This window comes from Papio anubis, chromosome 10 (assembly GCF_008728515.1).
Source record: "Papio anubis isolate 15944 chromosome 10, Panubis1.0, whole genome shotgun sequence".
Classification (NCBI taxonomy): domain Eukaryota; kingdom Metazoa; phylum Chordata; class Mammalia; order Primates; family Cercopithecidae; genus Papio; species Papio anubis.
In genome coordinates, this window is record NC_044985.1 from 103,281,065 (window position 1) to 103,296,940 (window position 15,876).

Below are 15,876 nucleotides of genomic sequence, written 5' to 3' on the forward strand. Positions count from 1 at the left end.
CCCTCTTGCCTCCATGAGTTACCCTCCCTGGCCTAGCTTGGATTGACATCTTGAAGCCAGGTCTGGGCATGCCTTGCTGTCCTGGCCAGGTGGGTGGGCTTTCCCCATCTCCAGAGAACAAAATGCATCTCTCTCTCTGTGTCTGTCTGTCTCTCTGTGCGTGCGTATGTGTGTCTCCCTCACCCTGTGTGTCTCTGCTCTGTGCGTGGCCCCCGTGGCTGCTTTCCCCTCAGCACACCCTGAAAGCCGGTCCCTGGCCGTGCTGGCCCCCCTGCAGGACGTGGACGTGGGGGCCGGGGAGATGGCGCTGTTTGAGTGCCTGGTGGCGGGGCCCACTGATGTGGAGGTGGATTGGCTGTGCCGTGGCCGCCTGCTGCAGCCTGCACTGCTCAAATGCAAGATGCATTTCGATGGCCGCAAATGCAAGCTGCTGCTTACATCTGTACATGAGGACGACAGTGGCGTCTACACCTGCAAGCTCAGCACAGCCAAAGGTAACTCCCCACTCAGGCCTTAGGGCTGCCGTGGGTGCCCAAGAGATGGAGGGAGGGGACTGGAGGTGCAGAATAAGATGCCCGGGAAACAGAGCTCCAACCCCTAGGGGAAGTGTGGGGGGTGGGAGCTAGTACAGTGCCCTGGCCTCAGTAAAATGAGCACTTAGAATAGTGCGTAGCACAAAGGAAAGGCTGCAACACGGCTAACTGTTCCTAGGAGGGAATGTGTCTGCTGAGGTGAATGTGGGTTCCAACGCCTGCCCTGCAAGTCACCAGCCACATAACTTTGAACAAGTCACTTCATCTCTCTGAGCTTTAGCCTGTTCATCTGTAGAACAGCGATGGTGATCATGCCTCCTTTGTAGAAGGATTGGTAGGATTAATGAGATAGTGTATGTGAAGAACGAAGCACAGGGCCTGTCAAAGGGCCTTTCCAGGAGAGGGTAGGGCACCGACCATTCCAGAAATGGGTTTCAAATGGCACACCTGCTTAATAAATGCCAGCCATTGTTACCACTGATGCTCTCTCTGACCTGGGCCTGCCCTCATGGAAGGGCAGAGATGATGGTACCTGCCTCGCCACGTTGTGGATGATGAAGACCTAAGCAGAAGCTGGAGGGGCTTTCGAAGCAGGAGGGTGCATCGGGTCAGCATAAGGGACCCTTATCTCTTCCAGAATCTTCTTTGGAGTTTGGTAGAGTGGGGCCAAGGGGCATCTGCTCTGGGTCTGGGGCAGGTGGCTAGGAGCATGGGCATGATCCCGGCACAGAGGAGAATTCTGAGATGGAGATGGAGGAGGGCTGGGCTGGGCTTCTAGGACCCTGTCAGAGCTGGGCTGGGCTTCATCCAGGGTGGGCAGGGTGAGGGGAAGAGGGGAGAGCTGGGGCCAGGCCCTGGGCTCCTATGGAGTCCCCAGCCCACATGGCAGCCTGAGCCCACCCTTGCTGACTTCCACCCTCTCGAGAAGGTCTGGTCTCTGGATCTGTGCCTACTGCCTCCCCTGGGTACCCAGAGCCTTTGCTGGGCTCTGCCCAGGCTCTAGCTTCAGCCTTAGGTCAGGAGTGGCGGGTTGGGATGCCTAGGCCTCCTTGGCCTGCCCTCTTTGAGCTGCCCCCTGACCCCCAGATGAGCTGACCTGCAGTGCCCGGCTGACTGTGCGGCCCTCATTGGCACCCCTGTTCACACGGCTGCTGGAAGATGTGGAGGTGTTGGAGGGCCGAGCTGCCCACTTCGACTGCAAGATCAGCGGCACCCCACCCCCTGTTGTTACCTGGACTCATTTTGGTACGGCCCCTATGCTGCAGGTGTTGAGGGCCCCCCAAGGGCCCAGACGGGGATGGGGTACACCCAGAGGGCAGGGCCTGTCACTGTGCCTGCTCCGCATTCCCACCCCTCCCTCCTGCAGGCCGCCCCATGGAGGAGAGTGAGAACTTGCGGCTACGGCAGGATGGGGGTCTGCACTCACTCCACATTGCCCATGTGGGCAGCGAGGACGAGGGGCTCTATGCGGTCAGTGCTGTTAACACCCATGGCCAGGCCCACTGCTCAGCCCAGCTGTATGTAGAAGAGCCCCGGACAGCCGCCTCAGGCCCCAGGTACCACCGGGGCCCCACATGATGCCAGGGCTGCCTGTGAGGGGCCAGCCCAGCCCTGGGGTGGGAGGCATGGCCCTGGGCCGCTGGGCAGCCGTATGGTCTTGCAGCTCGAAGCTGGAGAAGATGCCATCCATTCCCGAGGAGCCAGAGCAGGGTGAGCTGGAGCGGCTGTCCATTCCCGACTTCCTGCGGCCACTGCAGGACCTGGAGGTGGGACTGGCCAAGGAGGCCATGCTAGAGTGCCAGGTGACCGGCCTGCCCTACCCCACCATCAGCTGGTTCCACAATGGCCACCGCATCCAGAGCAGCGACGACCGGCGCATGACACAGTGTATGTGTCTGGGAAGGACCCTGGGAGTGTCCCCTGCAGCATCCTCTTGGTTTGCAATGCCCTGCCCCTCTCCCCAGCTTTCCCCAGGCCTTCCCTCTGTAGCCTGACCAGGGACAGGGCACCTGAGGGAAGGGAACCCAGAGGGACTGTGAGGTCATTGCCTCCCCTGCAAGCCCGCACAGCACACACTCATCTGCTGAGTCACCCCCCGGTGCCTGTTAGCACTGACTGGGCAGGTAGTACAGCCTGCTGCTAACCTGCATCGGGCCCATGAGCAAGTTACAGAAGCCCTCCGTGCCTCAGTTTCTCATCTGTAATTGGGTTGTTGTGAGACTAAATCAGTTAATACATATAAGCCCTAGAGCAGGGCCTGACACCTGGCAAGCAGTTGGAAGGTGTGACGTCTCACTGTTCCTGTTTTAGTAGCCATTATCATCAGCGGTGGTACTTCCTGGAGACATTGCAATGAAAAAGCAGTGCGGGCATGGAAAGGGTGCTCTGCCCAAGGTTGTTAACAAATAACAAATAAAGAAGAAGGGGCCAGGGGAGACACAGAGGAACGTACTTGGGTTGGTGTCCTCTAAGCCTGGGACATTTTCTCATGGGAGCATCTCAGTTCCATCCTTGAAGGAATCTGAGTCTTGTGTGAGAAGGTCTGCCCACCTCCCATAAGACAGTGCCCACTCTTTGACCCATGACGGTTTCCTCTTACGGCTGCAACATGACAGAGATCACCTTCATTAAGTGCTTTCTAAGTGCCAGGCCCTGAGAGCTAAAGGTATGACAAGGACCATCTTACCTTGCCACAGGCCTATAAGGCGGGTACTATTAGCCCCATTTACAGATGAGGAAACTGAGGCTTAAAGAGATACAGGAAGCTGCCCAGAGGCAAGAAAGGACTGTCTGACCCTGGTGCCCAGCTCCTAACCAGGATGTCCCTGTCACCCATGCTACATTCTCCCTGCCCGCCCGCCCATCTCCAGTGATGCCACCCCTGCTCCCACCCCTGCCCACAGCCTCCCCTGACTGTCATTCTCAGCAGCAGGCCTCCCTGTCTCCCAGTCTGCTCTGAGGTCCTGGGTGAGTGTCTGTCTCAGGATCTGAGCTGGCGTCTCTGCTTCTGCCTGTATCTAGGGTCACTGGCAGCCCTTGGCTTCTCTTCTCTTATAAATAGTGTCAGCAGAGATAAATGAATGGGTAACTGTTCTATGCGGAGATAACTGCAAAGAGAAGGGAGGGGTGTCTGGGGACAGCCCTGACACAAAGGAGGACAGTGCAGGCCTCCTCTCTGTGTCCTCGCCAGAGACAGCTTCCTTATCATCCAGGGAGCAGGGAGTAGGGAAAGAGCTTTGGAATCACATGGAACCAAGGTCAAGCCCTCATTTATTAGCCGTGTGACCTTGACCAAGTCAATATCTCCGACCTCATTGGTAAAATGGGGATAATTTTGTAGAGTTGTTGTGAGGATTCCAGGTGGGGAAAGCATGTCAGGTACCTGGTACAGGCTGGGCACAGAGCAGGCAACTCTTGTAATATATCATAGAATGTATTTGGCACTTACTGTGTGTGAGGTTCTGGGTCTGGTGGGACAAGCAGATCTGACAAAGTCAGCCCTGTCTTTAAGGAGCTTGCAGGCCAGGTCAGGAGCTACGGCTTATGCAAGAGGAAGAGCCCCCACCCGTGAAAAGCAGTGTGGGCCAGTGCCCATCGATGTGCAAGCGAGAGGGTTGGGGTCCTGGGAGGAGTCCGAGGATGAGGGGTAGAGAGCGGGCCAGGGGCAGGAGGGCTTCATGGGCTGCACCCACTTGAACTATGTCTTGAAGGACAAGGAAGCCTCAGGTAAGAGGAGAGCATTCCACAAGGGAGGAATGTTATGAGCAATGACCTGGAGATGGAACTCAGCGGCTCGTTCAGGGGCCTGATGGTTTGCCAGTATCAAGATGCAGAGGAGCAGCAGAGACGTGGCTGGCAGGGAGTTCGGGTTGAGGGCTTTGCTGCCCTCCTGGAGGGCTTCCCTGCAGCTGTGCTGGAGACAGAATGGCAGTGGCCTGGGGATGGAGAAGAAGGGCTTAGGGGAGGGGCCTTGGGAACAAAACCTTGTTCGAGTTTTGACATAGAGGTTGTGACCCTGCAGAGGTGGGGAGACGAGGGGCCAGTCAACAGGGGCAGGGACCCTAGAGGGTGCCCAGTGTAGGAGGAAGCAAAGATGATAAGTTGCCTGGCCTGACACACTGGAGAAACAGACCAGAGGGATCAGGGCAGATGTAGACTTGGAAGCCAGCTCGGGCCGGGACCCGGAGTTTGCTGTGGATGCACTTCCTGCTGTCTGCCCCATCCTTGCCCCATCCTTCCCCATTCGCCTCCTCCCTACAGTGGATGGGGATGAGGGACCAGGCCCGGGATGGCATAGGCCTACCCCTCAAGGTATCCTCCAGGCTCAGGCCCAGTGTCACTGTCCCTCCCCCACCAGACAGGGATGTCCATCGCTTGGTGTTCCCTGCCGTGGGGCCTCAGCACGCTGGTGTCTACAAGAGTGTCATCGCCAACAAGCTGGGCAAAGCTGCCTGCTATGCCCACCTGTATGTCACAGGTGAGGCAGGCACCCTCGTGGTCAGCTGCATGCACAGCCTGGCCTCTGGCACTACCTGGGGTCTCAGGGAAAGGGGCCTCCACATCAGCTCCCTTCCCCTCCATCCCCTGGGGACCCCCCCATCTTGCCCTTGCCCCTGCCCCTGCGGCTGAGACCCCAGGCCCTAGACTCCTGCCCTGAGGCTTGGTGATCCTGTGGGGCTGTTGGGCCCTTGGACCCAGCAGACATTTGACCTGTGGCTTTCAGATGTGGTCCCAGGCCCTCCAGATGGTGCCCCGCAGGTGGTGGCTGTCACGGGGAGGATGGTCACACTCACATGGAACCCCCCCAGGAGTCTGGACATGGCCATCGGTGGGTCAGGGCTGCACAGGGCCGTGGGTGGGGAAGGGGTGTGGACAGCGCAGGCTCAGGCAGGGCACCATGGGGGCCAGACCCCAGACGCAGATGGGCAGGGGCAGGAGCTGATGGAATGCTGGCAGGAACAGCTTTGCCCGTCTTCTCTCCACGGTGCATGGTGCTCTCGCTCTGGGTCAGGAGAGGAGGCACGGGGCACTGCCACATTCCCTTCCTATTCTCAGAGGGACTGGGTGCCTGGGTCAGGACTTGCAAATGCCCTCTCCTCCTCTTGTCCAGGATCTCCTTCCACTCTGCCTCAGTTTCCCTGCCTCAGGTATCAAGGAATTAAGAGTTCAATTCCAGCCCCATCTGTACCTGTAACTGGTATCTTGTTGGCTCTAAACCTCCAGGGAAGTGGCTGGGCAAGAGCAGATGGGGGGACAGGCAGGAAGCAACAGCAGGGACTGAGGCATGTCCTCAGAGCAGACTAATGATGAGTTCCAGGGTCCCAGTCCAGCTGGATGGGGAGGGGGTGCTGCTCGTGTAACACCAGCCTCTAGTAGCTCCTCTCCCGCCAGACCCGGACTCCCTAACGTACACAGTGCAGCACCAGGTGCTGGGCTCGGACCAGTGGACGGCACTGGTCACAGGCCTGCGGGAGCCAGGGTGGGCAGCCACGGGACTGCGTAAGGGGGTCCAGCACATCTTCCGGGTCCTCAGCACCACTGTCAAGAGCAGCAGCAAGCCCTCGCCCCCTTCTGAGCCTGTACAGCTGCTGGAGCACGGTGAGCCTGGGTGCTCCTGTTGGGTAGGGGTGGGAGATGCTGGGATGGGGAACAGGGCCCTGTGGTGGAGGCTGAAGGGCTGGCCTGCACATGGTATCTGGCAGGAGCAACCAGGCTGGGCAGGACCTTGGCCCATCTATACACTTCCTTCTCCCTCCTGAAAGCAGCAGGGCACAGTGGCCGAAGCTCAGGCTTTGGGATCGGGCCTGCTGGAGTCCAACCCCACAACCCCAGCTTTGCCACTCCCTGGCTGTGTTCCCTGGACAAATCGCTAAAGCTCTCTGAGCTTCAGCTTCCCCATCTATAAAAACGGAGCTCAAGTGTTGATGAGGGGTGTTAAAGGAGTGGTGTGTGCTGAGGACCTGGCGTCAAGCCCAGCACAGAGCCTGCGCTCTCCTCCTCCCAGGCCCACCCCTGGAGGAGGCCCCTGCCGTGCTGGACAAACCGGACATTGTGTATGTGGTGGAGGGACAGCCTGCCAGTGTCACCGTCACATTCAACCATGTGGAGGCCCAGGTCGTCTGGAGGAGGTGAGCCCCTTTCCCACATGTGGCTGCTCAGGTCTGGCCCAGCCTGGCCAGAATTTCCTGGGGCAAGATCTGGGTGACCTCCCTGTCATGTGTCCCTTAGCTGCCGAGGGGCCCTCCTAGAGGCACGGGCAGGTGTGTACGAGCTGAGCCAGCCAGATGATGACCAGTACTGTCTTCGGATCTGCCGGGTGAGCCGCCGGGACATGGGGGCCCTCACCTGCACTGCCCGAAACCGTCACGGCACGCAGACCTGCTCGGTCACATTGGAGCTGGCAGGTGGGTGACAGTGGGTCCTTCTTCCTAGTCTCCCTCAAAGGCCCAAAGCTCTCTCCTCACACCCCCAGGTACACAACCCGCCTGACATTGCTGCAGATCCAAACCCATGTCCTCCAGTCAGGCCTGTCCATGTCATGGTTATACAAATACCATACTAGTAATAATGACAACAATCATACTAATAAGATTTATTGGCCAGGCGCGGTGGCTTACGCCTGTAATCTCAGCACTTTGGGAGTCCGACATGGGTGGATTACCTGAGGTCAGGAGTTTGTGACCAGCCTCACCAACATGGTGAAACCCCGTCTCTACTAAAAATACAAAAATTAGCTGGGCATGGTGGTGGGCCCCAGTAGTCCCAGCTACTTGGGAGGCTGAGGCAGGAGAATCACCTGAACCTGGGAAGCAGAGGTTGCAGTGAGCCGAAATCGTGCCATTGCACTCCAGCCTGGGCAACAAGAGCAAAACTCAGTCTCAAAAAGATGTATTGAGCCTAGTGTGTGCCAGTCTCAGTACTCAGCACTTTATGTGTATTGCCTCATTTAATGTTTACATCAGCCTTGTGAGATGGGGTAGTTATTATCCCCATTTTACAGATGAGGAGACTGAGGCTGAGGCTAAGAGTAACTGGCCCAAGTTCACAGAACCTAATAAGTACAGGACTGGGTTCAAGTGTGGCTGCCTGACTCCTAGCTCCTGTGTTAAACATAATAGGAAATAGTATCTCAGATATAACAAACATGAGAAGACCAAGTTGGTTTTTAAAGAAACCTGTGAGCACATCTTATCACCAGACTGCCAGCCCTGAGGATCCTGGCGGCCCTTTGGCACAAGCCTGTTTGACAGAGCCTCCCAATGTTTGCAGCAAGAATTCTTTTCTCTTTTTTTGAGATAGTCATCTCACTCTGTCACCCACACCATCTCGGCTCACTGCAACCTCCACCTTCCCGGTTCGAGTGATTCTTGTGCCTCAGGCTGCCAAGTAGCTGGGACTACAAGCATGCACAACCACACCCAGCTAATTTTTTGTATTTTTAGTAGAGATGGGGTTTTGCTATGTTGGCCAGGCGGGTTTTGAACTCCTGGCCTCAAACTCCTGGCCTCAAGTAATCCGTCCACCTCGGCTTCCCAAAGTGCTGAGATTATAGGTGTGAGCCACCACACCGGGCCTTACGATTCTTTTTATAATTTCTCCTTTAAAGATGTAGTCTCTCAAACTAGTTGCTATCTAATGCATTAGGTAGTAACTGTTTGGTTTTCTAATTTGTTAATTAACTCTAGACGTATGTAACTGCCACTCAGAACTCTTGATCAACATGGGCTAAGCAGGGTTACCTGCTGAGTAAATACAATTCCAACCAAAAGCAAAGAAAGAGATATTTTACTTAGAACAGGCAGTCTTATCATGGGTAAATGGACATTTTCTGGTGCTTTCAAAAGACCATTGAAGCTCACTTGAAACTTTCAGGTGCTTTGACCTTCACAGACTGCGCCCACCACCTCCCAGCCCATGGGGGACAGGATTCCTAGAGAGGAGGGGAGGCATCTGTGAAGTGGAAGAGAAGTGGCAATAGGGTGTGTAAAGAGGAGACAGGGAACCCTTCCGGCCCTGCTGTGAAGATGGTGGGATGGCTGGGTGCTCTTTTAAGTGTCTCCCTCCTTGCCTGTCCTGTCCCTAGCACTCTCCACTCAGTCACCACTTTACTCCTTGACAGTTCATCTTCAGGACTCACCTTTCTTCCCAGATATAGGAGGAACCCTGAAGTTTGCGGGGCCCCTGGCCCTCAGAACCCTGCAGCACAGCCTAGCTGGAACAGTGACTGATGGAGCCCCATTTGAGCCCAGCCAGCCAGGGCTCAGATGGAGCTGGGGCTTGCACTGACACTCCTATTCCACTAGACCTCACCCTGCCACACCCAGACAGGGCAAGTGGAGCGGTGGCCCCCCTTCCTCCATGTCAACCTCACTGCAGTGTCTTCCCCATCCCCAGGATGGCCTCCCCTGTTGTCTGTGTGCCTGTGAAGGGTGGGGGTCCACATCTGGCCACCCTGCCTTCCCAAGTACCTGACTCATCCTGCTTCTCCTCAAGCTGAGATGCTCAAACATGCTGGGGTTGGGGGTAGGGGCTGGCGGAGGACACCTGGAAGTCACAGCCTCCTTTGCAAAGCACATTGCAATATGTATTTAATTTCATCATGAGAATTAGAAGCTGCTTTACCAGGAAATCATATGACCACATGATATGTATGGAGAATGAAATCACAATCATATGTGGAAGATAGAGTCCATTTCTAGACGGTTTGGTATTTAGGGGTTACTTGTTCATCTTGCCATCTCCCAGGTGCTATTAACAGAAGCCCCTCTAAACATTTTTCAAAGATTCAGAGAAAAAAACTCCAAGATAGAGGCAATGCCATCCATGAGCTTAATTCAGGGTCACAGGCTGAGCCACCTGCAGGGGGCCAAGTTCAGGTAGTCAGAAGCCAGCGGGTGGCCCTGTGAAGAAGGGCGGCCACCCACAGGGGGCAGCATTGAGCCGCGCCTCGCCCGCGGATTCATGCAGTGACGGGAGCGACACAGGATGGCCAGTCCTGATTTTTCAAGAGAGGCAGGAAATCCAGATTTCTTTTGTGTGTGAAAATCTCCTAATTTCAAAGCTGCCAAATTAATACTGAAGGTCGAACAAAGCAAGCCTGCACCTTGTGCCAGGTTTCCTGAGATTTGGAGAACATCACTTTTGGATTTACGGGAGCGGGGGCGCTTGGTCCAGGCGGGGAACTCTGTTGTCCCAGTTGGTGGGGGGGTGGGGAACTGTGGCTTGCTGGGAGGCGGGGGTCTAGCGTTCTGCCTGAGCCAGTCGCTGATGGGGGCTCCAGGGAGGGGCTGAGGAGGCAGGGTAAGGCCGATCCTCTGCCCCCTCTCTTCCCACTCCTATCCCCATGTGTTTCAGAGGCCCCTCGGTTTGAGTCCATCATGGAGGACGTGGAGGTGGGGGCTGGGGAAACTGCTCGCTTTGCCGTGGTGGTTGAGGGAAAACCACTGCCGGACATCATGTGGTACAAGGTCAGAGTGTGCTGCTGGCTGATCCTGGGAGGGAGAGGAGGGGCTCTCTGGGGGCGTGGGAGGGTCCTGGGAGGCTTAGGAGGGCGGAGCCCGGGCGGAGGCGTGGTTAGGAGGAGGAAAGGGGATGCAGAGGACTGACTAGCTGAGGGGCGCAGGGCTTTCTGTGAAAGATAAGGGAGGAGCTGATTCTGGGTCCTGGGAAGAGATGCGCTGCCCAGAGTAGATGAGGGCGGGGTCTGGAACATCGGCTCCTGGCCCCAAGGCAGAGGTGAGGCCAGGCCCAGGCTGAAGGTGAGACCCAACTCTGCAGGACGAAGTGCTGCTGACCGAGAGCAGCCATGTGAGCTTCGTGTACGAGGAGAATGAGTGCTCCCTGGTGGTGCTCAGCACGGGGGCCCAGGATGGAGGCGTCTACACCTGCACCGCCCGGAACCTGGCGGGCGAGGTCTCCTGCAAAGCAGAGTTGGCTGTGCATTCAGGTGGGCAGGTGTTCCGGAGAAAGGTAAAGCGCCCACCTCCTGGAATCTGATGTGACACCCCCGCCATGCTCTGCCCAGGAAGCAGCCAGCCCTGGACTCCCAGCCACCACACCCCCAGCCCAGCCCTCCACCTTGAGCCCCCAACATTCTTGCACCTCTTCTGTCTCCTTCCTCTGTCCACCTGTCCCAGTCTCTGGCCTGCTTGCTTTCTTCCCCTCCCACCTAACACCATGACATCTCTGCCCCAGCTCAGACAGCTATGGAGGTCGAGGGAGTCGGGGAGGATGAGGACCATCGAGGAAGGAGACTCAGCGACTTTTATGACATCCACCAGGAGATCGGCAGGTGTGGGGCTAGGAGGGAAGCCAGTGGAGGCTGCTGGGTCTGAGGGCTGGGAGGCGTGGAGAGGGCCACAGTGATGGCTGATCCCTGACCCCCTCCCTGTGTCAACCAGGGGTGCCTTCTCCTACCTGCGGCGTGTGGTGGAGCGTAGCTCCGGCCTGGAGTTTGCGGCCAAGTTCATCCCCAGCCAGGCCAAGCCAAAGGCATCAGCGCGTCGGGAGGCCCGGCTGCTGGCCAGGCTCCAGCACGACTGTGTCCTCTACTTCCATGAGGCCTTCGAGAGGCGCCGAGGACTGGTCATTGTCACTGAGCTGTATCCTGGGACAGGCTGGTGGCTGGGGGGATCCATGCCTAAATGACTGGTCCTTATAACATCCAATAGGCAACATGTTTTACAGTTTACAAAGTAGTCCCGTTGACATTTGGGAGGGATACATCTGGAGACTGCTATGAAAACCAACAGTTTTAAGCCCATTGTTAGCTTCAATTTACATAGCATTTCATGTATGCCTGGCAGTGTTCTAAGAGTCTTACAAATATTAACCTATTTAATCCTCATATATTCCTATCTCCTGGAATTTTATCGTTAACTTGTATTATCCCCATTTTACAGATGAAGAGACAGGCATGGAGAGGTTAAATAACTTGCCCAAGGTCACACAGCTAGCACGTGGCCTATGCTTTTTATCATGAAATGCAGTACAATGCATCTGCATATTTGAAGTGACCCCATTTCAGATCAATACTTGGCTTTATTTGGAGGCTGTTTTCATAAGGAACAGATTTTACCCTTTCATAAAGGCTGTGGTTAAGCAAAGGCACATTGAGGTAAGGATGCTGGGTGATCAGCTCATCACCCCAGTAGCAGGGTGACCATAACCTGCTCATGAGCCTCCTGTCTGCACTGTTTGAATTCAAACCTCAGCAAAATGACAAATTATTCCATGTCATGGACCTTCTAGGTCATTCTCAAATAGAGTCAAGAAGTCCCATCCACAGTCAACAGAATTCTGCTGTAATTTGATCCCTATAAATGCTTTACAGGGTGGGCAGGAGAGGAAATTTCATTCCCGTCTTACTCCTGGGAGAACCTAGGCTCAGAGAGGTGAAGTGACTTGTCTGAGATCCCATAGAAAGTGGGAGTTCAAGCAGGGATGTCCCACCTGTGCCCTCAGAAGACAGGAGGTGGGGAGGGGGTACATGTGGAGGAGGGGAGAGATAGTCTCTGACTAGTATCAGGTCTTCTGTAAGGGAATGGAGAACCTCATGCTGAGCTGGGACCCGCCCTGAGCTCTGGGGTGGGCTGGGAAGTTGGTACTGGGCACTGTTCTCCTTGATCTGAGACGTAGCTGCACAGAGGAGCTGCTGGAGCGAATGGCCAGGAAACCGACCGTGTGTGAGTCTGAGGTGAGGGCAGTGGGTGGCAGGGGCCAGGTTGGGCACCGGCCTTCCCCCACCTGAGCTTTGAGAATCAACAAATGGGTCCTGAGCATGCCATCTGTGTCCACAGGAAGCCAGGGGTGGAGGCAGAGAGCACTGTTAGGCAGGCAGCAGAGTCCCCATCCAATGATACCAGACCCCTGTCTATTTGGGACTTGCACTATTCTCTCTAAATCTCAGCAAACCCAGCCCAGTTCCTAACTGTTGTTTCCCACTCCATCACCTAAGCATCCCCCAAACATTTCTCCTGGAAGGAGCCCCACCTAGATTTTATTGATCTCGCTGCAGTCCTGCCATGTCAGGCTGTACATATTGTGCACTGCACAATTCTACTTATTATCATGCGATGGCTCCTCCCTATAATTGTGTTGTACCCTCCGGTGCACATGGTAGCCTTGGATCTTTGCAACCCCAAACCTGTGTTTCAGCCCCTTCCATGAGCCATCTGAAGGCTACTCCACAGGCACAGCCTGACCGCTTGCCGCCCTGGAGGTAATCAGACACATACCACCCTACCCCCACAGACTCTGGGCCCCCTGTTTCCACAGATCCGGGCCTATATGCGGCAGGTTCTAGAGGGAATACACTACCTGCACCAGAGCCACGTGCTGCACCTCGATGTCAAGGTGAGGTGGGGACTGGAGAGCAGACAGGCCCTGTGGGAGCCAGGAGTGGACTGTCCTTCCTTGTTCATTCGGCCCCCACACCTCACCTTGTGTCTTCCAGCCTGAGAACCTGCTGGTGTGGGATGGTGCCGAGGGTGAAGAGCAGGTGCGGATCTGTGACTTTGGGAATGCCCAGGAGCTGACTCCAGGAGAGCCCCAGTACTGCCAGTATGGCACACCTGAGTTTGTAGCACCCGAGATTGTCAATCAGAGCCCCGTGTCTGGAGTCACTGACATCTGGTAAGGCTGGCATGCTGGGCTGGGTGGGCCAGGGCAGCTGCCCTTGGGGCTGTGCCGGGGATGCGCTGACTGACAGGGAGATTTACCGAGCCTGGATTCCTTCTGACAGTGGGCTGGAGGCATTGCTTGCAGGGTTTCCTGCCCATGTTACTCCTTGCCCGTCATGAGTCAGGGCTGCCCCATTCTCTCAAGGCCTTAGCCCTGTTAGTCCTTGACTCCTCGTCTCCCCTGGAAGCTGCGCCTTGCCCTCACCAGCCAGCATGCCTCCTCCAGTGAGGCAGGCATGGTTCCATTGGTCCCCAGACTTCCCTGGGCTTCCTGGGCCAGCCCTGCCATGACCCTGGACTTCTCCAGGCATATCTGGACCTGTGGGTTCAGGGTCCTCCCTGAAGAAGCCACTCCTGTGCCCATTGTCCATGGCAGTGTTCCCAGGGAGGTAACCGCTCACTCAGGTCAGCAGTAGCGAAGAACTGCTCCCTTCCAGTCAGAGGGGTGCAGTCCTCTTACCCATCACTCTCCTTTCCTCACAGGCCTGTGGGCGTTGTTGCCTTCCTCTGGTAAGGACCCCTCTGCAGTGTCCCAGCAGTCTCCTGGCAGGTCCACCCCTGACCTTTGCAGGGCTACAGCCCACCCCCTTCTCTTCCACACCCCCCACTCCTTCTTGTACTGCAAGAAGCCTCATGTGCATGAAGTTGGACGCCCTGGTCTGCATGCCCACACTCTGCCTGTCCCCACACCCCTCCATAAGAGGTGGGCACCCTGGATGGAGAGAGCCCAGCGCAGGCTCAGGGCCATGGAGGCAGGGAACTCTTTGGCTCTGAGTGTCTAAAACTTGGACTCGAAGGGAGTGGAGCTCAGGATGGGCACATCCCCTTGGCACAGACTCTTCACTCATGGGGAGGCCACACTGGAGGATGGATGGAACAGGTCCTCTAAAGCACAGGCCACTAGGCCCCAAGGCAGCACCACCTTTCTGCCCATCAGGGGGCTGGGGAGGGGACAGGGGAGAAAAGAGTCTGCAGCCTCGCCTCTTACCCAGATTTGCCCAGCCTCTGTCATCCTAACAACCCCAGAGCCTCCACCTGTCCCCAGCCCTGTGCCCCCACTGGCATTCCCCTTTGTCCCCACCTGCCCCTCACGACACCCCTCTTCACCTCTGCAGTCTGACAGGAATCTCCCCGTTTGTTGGGGAAAATGACCGGACAACATTGATGAACATCCGAAACTACAACGTGGCCTTCGAGGAGACCACATTCCTGAGCCTGAGCAGGGAGGCCCGGGGCTTCCTCATCAAAGTGCTGGTGCAGGACCGCCTGTGAGTACAAGGCCCTGGGAGCCCCCACCTGCAGGGTCACCCTCATACCACCTGCCTGCTCCTCCCAGACTCCTGCCGCTCGACATGCAAGCCCCCAAGTCCTTAGGAGCCCTGTTTGCTCAAACAGTTATTGACTGACTGGATGACTGAATGATAAATCCCTTCTTAATCCTCATTCATTCACAGGAGACCTACCGCAGAGGAGACCCTAGAACATCCTTGGTTCAAAGTGAGTCTGGTCTGCAAAGTGGTGGCACAAAAGGTGGAGGGAGGGAGAATGTTACTAACAGTTCTATTTATTGAGTACCTACTATGTGCAGTAACCACGTTAGGCATTGAATATGCATATGACCTATTAACCTCACAATAGCTTTGCAAAGGAAGACATTATTAGTCCCATTTTGTTGACAAGGAAACAGGCTCAAATCAGGGATGGAGTTGGGGGTATCCTGGACTCCAGGGCATACGTCTGGACCTCTCCATCCTGGGCATCCTCAGTGGAGTTCTCCCCCATGCTTGAGACCAGACCCTGGTCTTCCTGACTTCTGCCTTTCCATCTCTGTCCTGCACTGGTCCCACACACTAGCATTGGGGATGACCAGGCAGGCTCAGCCCCTCGGTTATGAGCTTCATGTGGGCAGGTTCTCGGTTCTCACTCATTCATCTTCAAACCCCAGTGCCTCAGGGCACAGTGCCAGGCATTGATGGGGTCTTGGGGATTTGGGAGCGGATTTGAAGGCTGAGGTCGTTCTGGTGTCAGGAGTTGAATTAAGAGCCTCCTTTCTCAGACCGGAAATGAGCTCCGGAAGAGAGAGCCTGGGTGGGTAGCCGAGGGAAGCATCCATCTTGGTCTGGACCACCAAGGCTCCAGATGTCTGGGGTGTTGGCCCTACATGGAGACAGAGAGGAGCTGGGAGCCAGGGCCTAGGTAAGGGGCCTAAGAGCACAGGCCTCCCAGGGCAGCTGGTTTACCAGGACAGGGCCATGAGCCCTGGTGGAAGCTCAGAAGCCTACCTCTGGGAGCTACCAGTTTCCTGCCTCCCCCTTGGGGGCTTTAGGGGATTTGTCCCTAAGGACACCCTGGCTGTAGGCATTGTCCTGACAGACCCAAGGGAAATGGGACCCCAGGAGCCCAGACTCAGTGCTGCTCAATCCACTCTCTCCTGCCAACCCGCCCCATGGAGTTTGCCTCTCTGTTGCCAAACCTGGAGGGTCTAGGTTGACAGCTTTCCCTCAAGCCCTCTTTCCTGGGTTTGCAGACTCAGGCAAAGGGCGCAGAGATGAGCACGGATCACCTGAAGCTATTCCTCTCCCGGAGGAGGTGGCAGGTGAGTGTGGCAGGCCAGCCTCTATGCTTTCCACCTTCTCCTTCTCTCTAACACCGCCTTTCCCCTC

The 15,876-nt window shown here is 56.2% G+C and overlaps 1 protein-coding gene across 11 annotated transcripts in view; it reads left to right on the plus strand.

Annotated features, from left to right (window-relative positions):
* The window catches only part of SPEG (striated muscle enriched protein kinase), a 58,532-nt gene that overhangs the window by 31,949 nt on the left and 10,707 nt on the right, over positions 1–15,876 (plus strand). For 10 of the 11 annotated variants that reach the window (XM_031651133.1, XM_031651132.1, NM_001169097.2 and 7 more), the window contains 20 exon segments: positions 234–494; positions 1,620–1,778; positions 1,900–2,089; positions 2,197–2,420; positions 4,891–5,010; positions 5,257–5,361; positions 5,925–6,131; positions 6,538–6,661; positions 6,762–6,937; positions 9,888–10,000; positions 10,311–10,479; positions 10,728–10,824; positions 10,934–11,134; positions 12,171–12,228; positions 12,810–12,887; positions 12,988–13,166; positions 13,697–13,723; positions 14,329–14,481; positions 14,668–14,710; positions 15,741–15,809. In XM_031651133.1, coding sequence (XP_031506993.1) covers positions 234–494; positions 1,620–1,778; positions 1,900–2,089; positions 2,197–2,420; positions 4,891–5,010; positions 5,257–5,361; positions 5,925–6,131; positions 6,538–6,661; positions 6,762–6,937; positions 9,888–10,000; positions 10,311–10,479; positions 10,728–10,824; positions 10,934–11,134; positions 12,171–12,228; positions 12,810–12,887; positions 12,988–13,166; positions 13,697–13,723; positions 14,329–14,481; positions 14,668–14,710; positions 15,741–15,809 — 2,753 coding nt within the window. 11 annotated transcript variants of the gene reach the window in all.